The 14526-nt window shown below is 28.9% G+C and overlaps 1 protein-coding gene across 1 annotated transcript; it reads right to left on the bottom strand.

Moving 5' to 3' along the window:
• Positions 1 to 3281: 3281 nt before the first annotated feature.
• LOC123291918 (ras-related protein Rab-1A) lies at positions 3282 to 13820 on the bottom strand. The gene is made up of 8 exons (XM_044872380.1): positions 13619 to 13820; positions 13224 to 13296; positions 8090 to 8137; positions 7965 to 8012; positions 6486 to 6713; positions 4753 to 4851; positions 4510 to 4673; positions 3282 to 3468 (listed from the first exon to the last, which is right to left on the bottom strand). The coding sequence occupies exons 1-7, from the start codon at positions 13630 to 13632 to the stop codon at positions 4572 to 4574; spliced, it is 612 nt and encodes a 203-aa protein (XP_044728315.1). The 5' UTR covers positions 13633 to 13820; the 3' UTR covers positions 3282 to 3468; positions 4510 to 4571.
• Positions 13821 to 14526: the final 706 nt, after the last annotated feature.

The following is a 14526-nucleotide window of genomic DNA, read 5'->3' as shown; positions in this document are numbered from 1 at the left end:
TTCACCAAAAAAATCTACAGGAACACAGTCGACATGAATTCTCAAGTCTAGTATAATAATTATGAATATGTATCTTTGTTTATCTTATACAATCATTGTATGCGTCTATTACTGTTTTTTTTCATATATTCCTTTACTATAATACCGGTAGGATGTACAGCGCATGCTTGTTAAATTCAACCACGCCTACTATCAACCCATGCCACGTTAACCGATTCTCAAATTTTGAAAAAGTTTTCAGATTCATTGAACTTAAATGGACCATCAAATTTTTCAGCCACCTTTAAAATAATTCGAAAACAAAATCCTATTGATCGCCCTAAACTTTCATATAATGTAACGGTTTGGTGCAAAATACTCACGTAACTTCTATATTCCTTGTAGACATAGCACCTTTAAAATAATTCGAAAACCAAATCCTTACCTTTATCGTCCTAAGCTTTCATAAAATGTAACGGTTTGGTGTAAAATACTCATGTAACTTCTATATCCCTTGTAGACATAGCACCTTTAAAATAATTTTTAAAAAATCCTTACCTTGATCGCCCTAAACTTTCATAAAATGTAACGGTTTGGTGTAAAATACTCACGTAACTTCTATATTTATTGTAGGCATAGACTGGAATCATGTAACATTGGATGTGCCTTAAGAAGTTATGAAAAACACCCATCATAATTCATATGGGATTTGTTTATTTGTATTTCGCTCATAATTTTTTTAAATCTCGGAAATATTATATTACTACCCTAAACCAGGACATCCAATATTCTAACCGTGGGCTGTGAACTATTTTTCTTTAACGCTTGGCCCAAAGTTCGAAGCTTTATATCAGATACGCCAAGAAATCAAACATGTTGATCGTGAGTTGAATCCACAAAGGTAGCTCTTCTGGAGTTAAATGCGATCGGAAAAACAGTAGTTTAGGCTAGGCCCTAGTTCTAGCCGCTAGAGAATCAAGAAACGATATTTGAAAATTTTTGCTTGCTTTGAATACCAGGACACTTTATTAGCGTGAAGGGAATGTAGTAACAGACGCGTTGACACAAAGAGGCCTCTCAAATTCTTGTCTAACCGAAGCGTGTAATTTTCGTGGCAAGATTTGATTACTTTTGAATTCCGATAGAATATTGTTACTTCTTTCTACTTATATTTGTAGGTTTCATCCTTCAGATGATGAGATTGCTTTCAAAGCCAGGACAAGGTGGTAAAGACCTGGTTTTAACACCGTTTTTAATTTACCAGATCCAGTTGTATAGGTAAAAAAACGAGGCTACCTCTGACAACCTGTACCCTTAGATAGCACGAAATCTTAAAAATTACGATAAACATGAACAAAAAGAATAAACCATTGAGTACAAATACATATTTTATTAGATAATAATTCAAACTTATATAATTTTTACGGATATAATTATTTTTGGTGTAACAAAAATCTTATTTTCCATTTTCATAATCTTTTCTTTTACTTTTTTTTTTTAAATATTTTAAAACCATTTGGAAATGTACACGCAAAATATACAAAAATACATTAACAAAAAAAAAACTTGTTTAAAAAAAAAATAAATTGAAAACACTTACAATTGTAACTTAATAATTATTCTAAAAATTTTATCTAAATATTTCTTTTTTTTGTTTTCTATATAAATCGCGTCAAATAATGTCCATCTTTAAACACTGTCTAGGTAATTTATTTTTAAAAACAAGAAAGTATGAGACGCAAATATAATAATTATATTAACTACATTATTTCGTTTTCTTTTATCACAAATATCTATATTAAACCTAGATGGCTAACAATGGGCAAACAAAGTATGACGAAGAGGATTTTCAATTTACCATGCCATAACTACGGTTAAACTGGCCATGATTTGTTCGAAAATATGAGCATATTAATATTAGGAATGTTAAAAATTACTAAAACGCAGGCAAAAGCAGCTCTACGATGGATCCGTATCTGTTATTTTATTCGAAATAAAGATTTCTTGGATTCCAATGTCGAGTTTAAATAAATTCTAGTTTTCATATATCACCCGAGTATTTTATTGTCAAAAGATTTCAGGAATTTTCAATTTGAAAAACCTAAGAATTTTTTGTTAAGTATGTACTTTTATCCTAACTTACCACTTTCGCGACATGATACAATGAGAGTTTATTTCAAATTTTGTATTAAAAACGGAATTTCGTGCGTCACTTGTCAAACAGATGCTCTTTCTTTTTCTGTATTTGTAGTTTGATCCATTACAAATTCATTCCGAAAGGTCAGGAGGTAAATAAATAACATCATTTTGTCGAATTGATATGACACAATTGAATAATCTGTCAAAATTGACCAGAATTCCGGGACAACAATTCTTGGATTTTGGATACTGTATTGTCTGACGTCGAAAAGTTATATCCGTTTGAAGTCGAGAAAGGCTAAAACAGTTGTGTGTTAAAATTTTCTGAAAAAACCTCTGTTGATAGTAATAGTAAATTACGATCTCAATTAACTTCTTATGAAACGTTCTTTTCTTTGTCTACATTTATTTCTCTTGCCTGTGATTGAATTATATGTGAGCTTGATTATTATATTTCACTATCGAAAAACCTATTCGTTAGCAATTTAGGTTTCGGTACAGACATACGTGTTTTCATTCACACTAAAAAATATTCTTTTAAAAAAAATAAAATAAAATCTTGAATTCTAAATTACATAGACAGCTCTTTTTATTATTCTTAAGTTAAACCCTTGCACATATTATTATTCATAAACTTGTGTGAGATAGAAATCGATTCAAAACCATAAAAAATATCGGATTAAGTTTGAATCATCTCTATGATCCATGATGATCTATCCCACACAATAACCATAGATATGATAAGAGTATAAGGATGAGGGTGATTGGAACTTAGACGACACTTGACGATAATATAGCTATATATTTGTTAAAACCACCTTTAAATTTTTGACTATATAAAAAGTATTAACGCCTTGTGAGAGATTATGGAGGAACAAAAAAAAATAATTATCTAAAAATTAATTAGTACAAATTAAAATTAAATGGACGAATTATAAAAACTTAACAGCACGCAACCAAGGAATAAAAAACGTATAAGGATGGAAGAAAATGAAAAAATTTGGGGCTATTGTTTATTTTTAAATTAGCGTTTTAGAAAAAAAAGAAATTGTTTTCAAGTGAATTTGTAAATTTTTTTAATTTTTAAATTTTTTATAATAAAATTATAAATTCGCAAAATGAAATTATCTTGCAAAAGCTAAATATATTTGTTTTATATTTAAATGTTGTTTTTTGAATTTTTATTCCTCTTTATGATTTTTTTTTTTGTTGGGGGGAGAGAGAGATGTATAATTTGATTATTAGTCATTTTTATCAAAAATGATGAAAATTATCAAAAAGAAAAATTGAATAATTAATTAATATTTAAATGGTGCTTAAGGGGATATACTGCTCTAAAAATGATTTTATCTGAAACAAAACAAAAAATTATTGTCAATATTTTTTATCATGAGAACTATTCCGCGGTTAAAATTTGGTTGAAACAAGATACAAGCATAACTAAATAGCTGGGTTTTAACGAATTTTGATAATTAAGTCGGAAAATTTTGGAAGAAGGTTAACTTAAAAAAAAAGGTATCTTTCGTTATAAAAACAGACTGCACGACCTTCTGCACGCGGTCGTGGGACAATTTATCTCTACATTGTTTTCTTGAATATCTCTGCTTCTATTGATCGGATTGAGGCGAACAACAAAATAATTGTTTGTTATGAATTTTTGCATGATTTTGCTTGCTATCGAACTCTGAACATCACTGTTTTCATTACAAGGTACAACAATTGAAAATTTTCAATTCATCAGGGTTTGAAAAAAAAAAAAACGTATTAAAACCTGAAAAAAATTGGAAACGTCACCGAAGAAGGTACAGAAGGTCGTGCGGATTATATCGGAACCGAAAAACTTATTTTTTTTAAATTAGCCTTCCCCCAAAATTTTCCGAATAGGTAATCAAAAACCGGTAGATTTACCCCATTAACAAATTAAAATCATTCTGAAAACTCCATTAGAAATTCCAAGCGATGATATTTCGAAAACTTGAAAGTTGCAACCAAAAGTCACAAAACAAAAATCCTGTGCATGTTACTATTACTCAAACATTTTCTAAGAATTATCTAGAAATCGATTCTAAAAACCGCTCTCAATATCAGATTTTGTACTGTATACTCGAAATCCGAAATAAAAAATTAGGCTTGATTTTCTACAATTTTACTTAAAATTTATACTTTCAAAAAGTATATGACTTGCAAAAGAATTTCTAAGATTACTTAATTCTTTTCAATTGTATTTTTTAATAAGAAATTTTATTTTTACGTAAAAATTGGGTTAAAATATCAAAGGTGAACACTTCCTAGTCCTAAGACACAATTACTTAATAACTGTAAAACTAGGTTAAATACAATGACAAAGGTGAATTTATTTTTTTAACAATAAATAAATAAAAATATGCTTACCAGACAAAACAAAATTAGGCAGTAACGCATTTCAAAAAAGGGATGATTATTAAATTAAATTTTCAGCAGCAACCAGATGATTGGCTTTTTATAGGGCGGCCTTGATCAATTTTTACTTTACTTGCAGCACTGTCAGCAACACTGGATGGTGGCCCAACACGATTCTATAAAAAAAAGAAAAAAAAAACAGCCAATAAAATTGAGTTGAACACTCCATATTTTAAAAAAATTTATAAAACCTACCTTAATTTCAGCAGCCATTGTCATGAAGGCTTGTTCTACGTTTGTGGCATTTTTAGCAGAAGTTTCTAAGAATGGAATTCCCAATTGATCTGCGTATTCCTTTAAAATGGATGAAAAATAAAGTTTAATAATGTTTTAATGTTTAAAAAATTGCAATTGAGGATTTAAATCACTATCAAATTTTCGAAATTAAATTAACAGAAGATTTTTTTTTCAAGATAGGGCAAAGCTTCGAAAGACAAGACATTGTTGAGATTCTACGAAAGAATTAGAGGTTACAAGTTAAGCATAATCACACTTGGAGCATTTAACTACAATCTCGTTGAGTAAATGACTATGGAGTATTATTGTGAAGATTTTCCACGATTTTATCGCTTATGTCTACAAGAAACCCGAAATATATGTAAAAACTAGTACAATTTACGAAAAATTATAGTAACAGTCGTATGACAAGAATTTCGAAAATTAAATTTCTAATTTGCAGAATCAAAAATTTTTAAATACCAATCAAGGTAATACAGGGTGGGCCACTTTAATCTATTATGGTTAATAAGTCTTTTTGTAGTTAACCAATCAAAAAATAATTTAAAACAAAAGTTGCTGACTTTGATGGGGGGACATCATGTTCTGACATCAGACTGGACCTAGTTCTCCAGGTTGCTTTAATAGTTAATTTAGATCCTAAAAAGTAAGAGATAGAATAACACTTTAAATTAGTAAGTTGATCTTCATAAAAGAATTACATTTTTCATCTAAACCATTTTTTCGAAAATCGTCAGCTTTCGGAAGAAATGCGACTTAAACATATGTCATCATTACATTTAATCGGAAGAAAACACGCTAAATACGAAAATTGCTGTAGCCAAAATTTTCAAGGGCAATGGAGGACATTCGTCTATATCCATGACTTAGACCTACAATTATCGATAATATTTAAGCGTATTTTTTACGATGTCCCCCATCAAACTCTGCAACTTTTGTTTTAAGTAATTTTTTTACTGGTTAACTACAAAACGAGATATTTAGGTGTATAGATTAAAATGGCCTACCCTGTATAAATAAGATACAAGGAGTAAATACAGTATGTTTGGACCCGAAATTTTAGACTTAACTGTCATGAAAGAAGATCTAGCCAACAAAAATCTTGGCCAGGAGGTATTTTAAACAATAGGGTTGTTAAAAACGTCCAGCCTGTATATATAAGATACAGGGAGTCAAATACAGAATGTTTGGATTCGAAATTTTAGAACTAACTGTTATGAGAGAAGGTCTATCCCACAAAAGTCTTCGCCAGGAGATATTTCAAACAATAGGCTACTTAACTAAATTTTTGTTATTACTTCAGGTGAAGAATTTTCTCGGCAGAAAAATGAAGTTGGAAATATGAACGTTTAAAATTCATAATTAAAGAAAGAGGAAGACATAGGTTAATGACGTCATTGTCATATCACCATAGAGGTACATATAAAACTTTGTTTTGCTAAAAGGAAATGGACAACAATCTGAATGCTTATAACTTCTTCGTTTTAATCAATTTTAATTTCATTTTCAAATTTTGTCATGGTATCAAGTCTAGTTTTACATTTATATGCGTAATTTGGCAAATTTGTCATCAGACAACTACCGTATGAAAGATAGCGTATTTACCATCGAAATTTATTCGAAAAACTTTGGTTTGTAATTGTTTTTTGATCCAAGTTAAAGTATGAAATACAAAAGATAAATGAACTTACCTTAGCTGTGGTATAGTCGACAACTTTTTTTGTAGTTAAATCTGATTTATTTCCAACAAGTAATTTGTTGACATTATCACATGCATAACGATCAATTTCTTCAAGCCACTGTTTAACATTGTTAAATGATTCTTGATCTGTACAATCATATACAACAATAATACCATGTGCACCACGATAATAACTTGATGTTATTGTTCTAAAACGTTCTTGACCTGCAGTATCCCACTAAAAAATACAATAAAGTATAACACTTTAATACACTTATAACACATCTGTGACTAATGCAATTCGTTATGTTCACGTCTTTTACATTTTATATTGTGCAACGAATCAAATCATTATTGTGCTAACTTTATGTAATTATTTTAGGCATAAATCAGACATATACTTTAAAAAATAATTATAACAGGGCAAAAATTTGTAAAGAATTTAAGTTATTCGATAATACTTAGCAGAGGCAGTATTAAAAAAAGCTCCAGCTTTTAAATAAAAAAAAACTCTTAAGCTTCGTGAAAATTTGTGGAATTTTTGAAATAATTGTAAGAACTTCCAAGTTTTATCAATACTTTAAGCAAGAACTTTCTGTGTTCAAATTTTCATTGAATATTCATTAAAATGATTACAGATTTATTTCAAACTAGCAAATACCCGTCCGCTTTGCTGGAAAATTTCAACTTGAAAAACAAAGACTACTGTGTTATAGCCCTCAATTTTACTCGCTGATAATGTAACTTTCAACAATAGTAATAAAAATGTAAATTATTTTTTAAAAATTGGTTAATATTTAATTCAAAAATGACGAATATCAACTTCGATGCAAATCATCCTCAAAATGATTTTCTACCCCTTTTTAACCCCATTAAGCCATGACTTTCAATAAAATACGAAACACGTCTTCCATCAATGAATGTTTATGCAACATTTGAAGTAGATTGAACCAAGGAATCACGTTGTCCCATACAAACTTTACCTCCGTTTTTCACCCCATTCGAGGTAGAATTTCGGAAAATCGTTTCTTATCGGATACCCACGTCATACAAAGAACACACCTTAAAAGTTTCTGATTTCTACGATCAGCGGTTTAGGCTGTGAGTTTATTTGTCAGTCAGTCAATAGTTCAGGACAAAGAATTTTATGTTACAAAATTAAAATTCAAAAATCGCATCTACGTTTATGCAGCACAAATACGAAATAGTTGTTTTGCCAGAAGCACAAATACGAAACGAACTATTTATTTTCTATCACTTTTTATTTGAATCACTTTGTATTTCAATACAGTAGATTCTCAGCAACCTGAACATTTAGTAGTTCGATACGCCCAGTAATCTGACACTCTTAGCGTTTCCCACCTCAATCTCTACAGCTGTTGGAGTACATTCAATCAAAACTGATTACTTTAGTAACTCGAAGCCTCCTAGTTTAGTCTCCGATTAGTAAGACTCTATTGTAATACAATATATAGAAACTTATACTTACAATTTGTAATTTTATTGTTTTTCCATCTAAGTCAATTGTTCGTATTTTCTGAAAAAGAAAAAGATTGTAATTAGTAAAAATATTCAAGAATATGTATTCTTCATTTTAAAATAAAAAATACTTACAAAATCTACACCAATAGTACTGATATAACTTTCTGTGTATGTGTCGTCCTAAAACCAATAAGATATTCAATATTAGTCACTTTAAACAGAATAATTAAGTGGAAAGGTATTAAAACAAAAATTTGTTTTTTCTTTTTTTTAATGTCTTTAATTATTTTTTTAATTAGCGCTTAAAAAGAAAGAGTTAAATATTAAGCGCATGCGTCGTGGATCCGTTATATTTGCTATTTCGATTTGACTTAAATTTAGTAATGTCCGTTTATTTGTGAAAATAAGAAAATTATATGAGAAGGCTCAAAACTAAAATATATTTTTTATTTCTAATTATGATAATACTCTACTGCATATTTTTGTAATTCAAAATTTTGTAATTAGCGCCCGGAAATAAAGAGCTTTATGATAATATGTCCATCCGCCAAGAGTTTGTCTCCTGTGATTTAAATTACCGCCGTCATTGTTAATGCGATGTTGAGCTTTTATTTGTGGAAATAATATTTACAAGTGCAAATTAAAATGATCTCGAGCGTATTTCATATATTCTAAATTTTAAAAATTAAATTCTTTTTATAAATCTTAATAAGAGAGTTATTGCAATCTTGTGATTATAATAATATGCATAACTATTAATCATTTTTAAAAAGAGCACGCGCAGATTATGAATCGTAGTTAATCAAATTCAAAAAGATAATTTTAACGGACAATCATTTATTTAGTTTATTAAAGTTATAAATCACAAGATACTTAAATCAAATGAAATAAAACAATCGATAACTCGTCAAAGACTGAACTTCAAATACAGTTAAGTGAATAAGACGCCATATTTGTTGTTTTCACATTTCGAACATCTTATATAGGTAATCAAATTTTCTACCTAATACAATTAATTAGTTAATTGAACTTTCTCTTCCTTGTTAAGATTTAACCTTCAATTAATTATAAATAATATTGTTTATAGAATAAATTCAATCCTAGTGATTATCTTATATAACTTATAAAATTGTATATTTACAGATATTTATATTTTAATGTTAAAAGTCATGTATTAAAAATGGCTGACTTTATAAACAAATTAATTTAAATAATTTAAAGAAATTTGATAAAATATTTAGGTTAATTATTTTGTAATTATTCATCAAAAATAAATTGACCATTTAACAAAACATACAAAAAAGTAATAATTACTATGAAAGCTAGGTATTTGTTTTATCAGGTTGAACAATGAAATTTTTTCGTAGCTCATAAATTTTGTTTTGACTTGTTATTGATTTAGTAATTGTTGAAGACATTTTTCACTGTTAATTAATTAATTAATATAAGTAAAAAATAATATTATGTAGAGTATATTCGGTTTTAATGTAGGTTACAAAACCATCGAATTAGAAGAAACAAGTGTAAAATTGGACTGGAGACTTCGATTATGTATGTGTACTCAATGCCAAAAAAAATGCTCGCTTTAAAACATTCTAAGTGTTACTATTATAACATAACATATGATGAGTACGCTTAGAATGTTTTAACTGTGGCATTTTTTTGACAGTGAGTATACAAGGTTATAGTCTCACTTGTATTCAATAGACCTTTTCATCATGTCATATGCGCAAGTACAGAATTCATTTTTTCGTACTGACAGCAATAAGTAGGACTAAGATAGAAGATATTTGTTTTGCATTTTATCACATTGGTTATAAATCATTTAGTACGAAACAAATGTGAATCGTGATTTTAAAATGAAAAGCCCTATAGATCTAATCATCAAAAAGAGCATAGTATTTTTGCTTCTAGAAGATGGAAAAATTAATTTTTTAAGCCCCTGAACCAAAAAGAGGGATTTGTAATTTTGACCGCAATGTATGACTGTGTCTGTGGCATTGTAGCTCCTAAATGGATGAACCGATTTTGTTTTTGTTTGAAAGGTAATTTAATGGAGAGTGTTCTTAACTTTTATGTTGCAAATGCGAGCTTAGGATTCCGTACCCAAACAACTAAAAAAGAGGGGTTGATCTTCTTGTAGTCTCGCCAACTGTTGATAATAATTCGTACCAATTAAAAAGAAGAAGTGGTTTTCAGTAGTTCCAATTTAGACTAACAGCTGGCACTACGCGTGCTTACCATTTTTAAAGGCCAATCAAAATATTAAAATTCAAATCAGATAAATCCCACCAACTGTCGATAATAATAATAATATACAAAAAGAGGGGTACCGCAAGTGGGTGCCTAGCACTTAGACCTAGACCAAGAGTCTCCTGTGCCCTCCTTGAGAACGACCTGTCACCATTGACGTTAGAGTTATATAGACTGAATGTCAAACGATTTTAAGCGTGCCAACTAAGAAAGGATGTGAAGTGATACTTGATAAGGATTTTTTTTTAAGTCAAAAAGCGAAAAAGTTTTAGTGAAATCACGATGTTTTATGTAAAACATTTTGTGATATGAAAATTTGATATTCAATGTATGTGTTTTTTATAAATGTCCTTATATTCAATGTATATTTTTTTGATAAATGTCTCTATATTCTTTTGATAAATGTATTTTTTAAAATAAATATCCCTAACTGACCTAACCAATTATCTCAGTTGTTGGCATGTTTCTCACTGTACGGAAAGATAGGCGATGCTTAGTCTATATAAAACTAAAAATTCAATACTTGTCACCCAAAGACGAGACGAGAAGTCTTTTGGTGACAGACTTGAGTGGCTACATTACTTTATTTACATGACGTAAAAATTGCATAATCAACAATGTCTATGCTTAGTATTTCAACAATTAACTCAGTCAATTGATTAAAATCATTAATCAATTAATAAAATTATTGATTGATGATTTCGTTTGTTTTCTACAACATGATTGTTGACTTACAATGCCCATAACTCAAAATCTCATAAAATTAACGCGGGGTCCTATTTTTTACTTTTGTAAAACGACTATCAAATACCATTTCTGGCCCTAGACCTTTTTTTCCGTCATGAATTATAAATAAAAGTAATTAAAAAAAAAATTCAAATTCCAAAAACTTGATGTTACTTATCAAAATAAAAGGTCGATGTCGACATTTAATTCATTTGTCTTCAAAATTTCAGAGAGGTTGTTAACTGCAAATTTTTTTTGTTCTTTTAAAAAATGTTATTTTTAGCTAAATAATAAATTGATTCAGCAATTAGTCATTTTCATGAAACAATACACTCATGCTCATGAAAAGTGTACCCCTACAATTAGTGTTTATTGTAGGGGTATACTTTTCATTAATTAATTCATGTTCTCTGTTATAATTTGTAGCTTATGAATACATATAATTTGCATAACTGGACGATCAAGTCATTTTTTTAAAAATTAAATTAAAATCAAGGTAATATACCGTTCTATAAACCTTTCATTACTAAGAATTTGTTTGAAATCGATCAGAGATCACAAAATTTTTGTATGTTTTGGGTTTTCAATTGTATCAAGTACTAAGTCTTATATTATTTTCGAGATATTTTTTGCAACATCTCGAGTACTACTCATCTTCTTTACCGTAAATTTTGGAAGCAGAGGCAAAAAAGTTCAATTCTTTTTAAAACCGATAAAAGTCCATAAATCAAGTATCAGCATAATCGAGAAAATCATAAGTTTGTTATTTGGATAAAAATCTTTGTCTAACGTAACTAAATTCTCAATGAAACCTGCAATGAGTCTGGTATAGAATGTTAGGGTTCAGGGTTTGAAGCGATTTTTTATACCCGAGTCAAAGACAATACGAGGCATTCAAATTATTATGGCTTGTATAAAACATTGTTATTCAAAAGTTTTTGCCATCAAAAGCTTATACTTTTATACCCTGTATCAGGGTGACATTCGGAGGCCTTAGGGCCAAAATTTGTTTAATAATTTTTTTGTATATAGTGGAGTATACTCAAGTAAAACAAGTGAAAACAAACAATTGACTCAGTTAATTGTTGTAATACCATGTATAGACAGTTTTGATTACGAAATCGTTTGTTTTTTACGCTATGTAAGTAAAGAGAGATCGCCACTCTTATGTAACCGCACATACATACATACATGTCACAAACATATAATTAATATTCCCATATAATACATACTATATAATTTGCGCTCTCATAAGTAAATGTCATGATGTTTACGAAAAAATGTTTCAAACAAAAGTTGTTTATTTTCTTATAAGGAACATTTTTTACATGTAAACTTTAGTTCAATCTCTAGGGGTTTACAAGATAAGTCCTACGCACTCAAGACGAACTCGAACTTTACGAACTCGATCCCACTTTTTACGTCCTACGCACACTATGAAAATTTTAGCCTGATATCCTTTTTTATTTTTGAGTTATCGTACCCACAGACGGGCGGACAAACAACCGAAAAAGGATTCATTAGGTGAGAAAAGACTTATATAAAAATTTTGTTCGTAACATCAATATTTATAAGCGTTATAAACTTGGGACTAAACTTAGTATACCTTCATATATTTCATATATACATGGTATAATAAAGTAAAAAACAAAGGCTAACGTAAAATGTTTAGATAAACTTTTGTTCTAAGGGGTCCATGCTCGAACTTGGTAAAAATATTTTAGCATAATGTGTATAACTTTTATCTTTGACAATTACTTTCACTTTTACAACTTTATCAAAACGCATTCAGATAAAAAGGTATTGTAACGCTGTACGAACGAATAGAACAGCTGTTTTTAAAAACATCCTTTTAATTCTAGAAAAATTAAGATTAGTTCAATTTCTTTAAGTTAATTCTGTCCAGAATCTTTTTAAACATATTTTGTTAAATCACGCCATCAAATTACCGATGACGCAATGTATCTGTCATCGAAATATTCAAATTTTAAAATGAACTTCAAATGTCTAACAAAACATTTAAAATTTGTAAAATAACACCACTAGAAAAGATTGGATTTGTCAACGATTGTTTTAAGATAAAACTATTTTTTTAAAACTATTTTAATATTTACTTAACTTAAGTACATATTAAACAAGGATTTGCTCTTTGTCTCCACAATCATGTTGGAACTTAACGGCAAAGTGCGCAATTCCAACTTGTTTTACATAACTTATGTAATTGAGAGAAAAAATTGTTTTTTTTTTTGTTTATATAAAATAATTAAAATAATTTTTTTTCACTTACCGCAAATCGTAAGAGTAAACATGATTTACCAACTCCAGAATCTCCAATCAACAAAAGTTTAAAAAGATAATCACTGCAAAAAAAAATTTACCAATTTTGAAACGTTCCAGCAAAATTTATCGTTCATAGGTCATGATAACTCATTGATTCGAGTACACCCATTTTATTTATAATAAGTGGGAGGTAAATAGATAAAAACTACTGAATAGTTTTTTTATTTTTATTTCAAGTCGAAATAAAATTTCTAGATTTAATTTGAAAATAATTTTAATTGAGTAATTTTTGGTGATTTGAATTTAGATACGCAATAAGGAATGTTAAATTTCCATTGTATTTTGTCATCCGAATGACTTAACTGGTAGTACCATAATAAAATAATACAATCAATAACTTACTATTCAGGATTCATTTTTTAAATCACAATTTTCTATGCGCTAGTAAAATGTTTTCGAAGTATTTAGATAGTATTTCGGATTGTAAAAGTTCTTGTACACACACTACACTGATTTTATATGATCAATTTGTATATTATTTGTTAAATACATAAGATTTTTTAGACAATGGCTACCTTTAACTAGCGGAAATACGAATAGACCTTCAATGAAAATTGACGTAGTGCCAAGTGGCAAGTATATTTTATTTACTAAGTTGGCGTTACTGGTTATTACACTAAAAAAAGTAGCAGTTAAGTGTGTAATTGTCAATAACATAGGTTCAGATGTCATAGATAAGTTCGGATTTAGAAAACAAGTGAAATATACAAAATTTAAAAAACCCTCGACAAATTTTTCTGATATGCAACCCTAAAATCGCACTTGAAACATATCTAAGAACACTCTCTATTAAACTATCTTTTTCCTTAAAGCCTAGTTTCCAAACTGAACCGATTTTGAAGATCATCGCCTATTTTTTTTCCGGGAATGGAAAACTAAACTCACATTTAAAACATAGCTAAAAACACTTTCCATTTGATTACCTTTCAAAAAAAAAAAATCAAAATCGGTTCATCCGTTTAACCGCTACGATACAGATAGACACACACACATAGCGATCAAACTTATAACACCTCTTTTTTTAGTTCGGGAATTAAAACTAAATCAAAATTTGAACGACCCAGGCCCGCGAACAATAATTATTCAAGGAGTTCAAATTTTTGTTCGCCATTGTTAGGTCATTAAGTCAAAAAAACAGGAAACTCTTTTTTCGAGAAAGAGAACATTTAATTAAGCCAAAATGTGATATTCAGTCACTATTTTTGAACAAATTAATTCTGCGAGCTACAGGAAAAAATTATTCTAAAACT

The sequence above is a fragment of the Chrysoperla carnea genome, chromosome 2 (assembly GCF_905475395.1).
Source record: "Chrysoperla carnea chromosome 2, inChrCarn1.1, whole genome shotgun sequence".
In the NCBI taxonomy this organism is placed as follows: Eukaryota; Metazoa; Arthropoda; class Insecta; order Neuroptera; family Chrysopidae; genus Chrysoperla; species Chrysoperla carnea.
Note: the sequence above shows the minus strand (reverse complement) of the source record. Positions and strands in the feature narration are given on the sequence as shown.

Bases quoted from the DNA above. Each gene is read 5' to 3' on its own strand.
- LOC123291918 (XM_044872380.1), bottom strand. The intron at 8,013-8,089 runs GTAAGTATTTTT...TTTCTTTTTCAG, and splicing joins GTACTATTGGTGTAGATTTT to AAAATACGAACAATTGACTT. The intron at 4,852-6,485 runs GTAAGTTCATTT...TCCATTTTAAAG, and splicing joins TCGACTATACCACAGCTAAG to GAATACGCAGATCAATTGGG.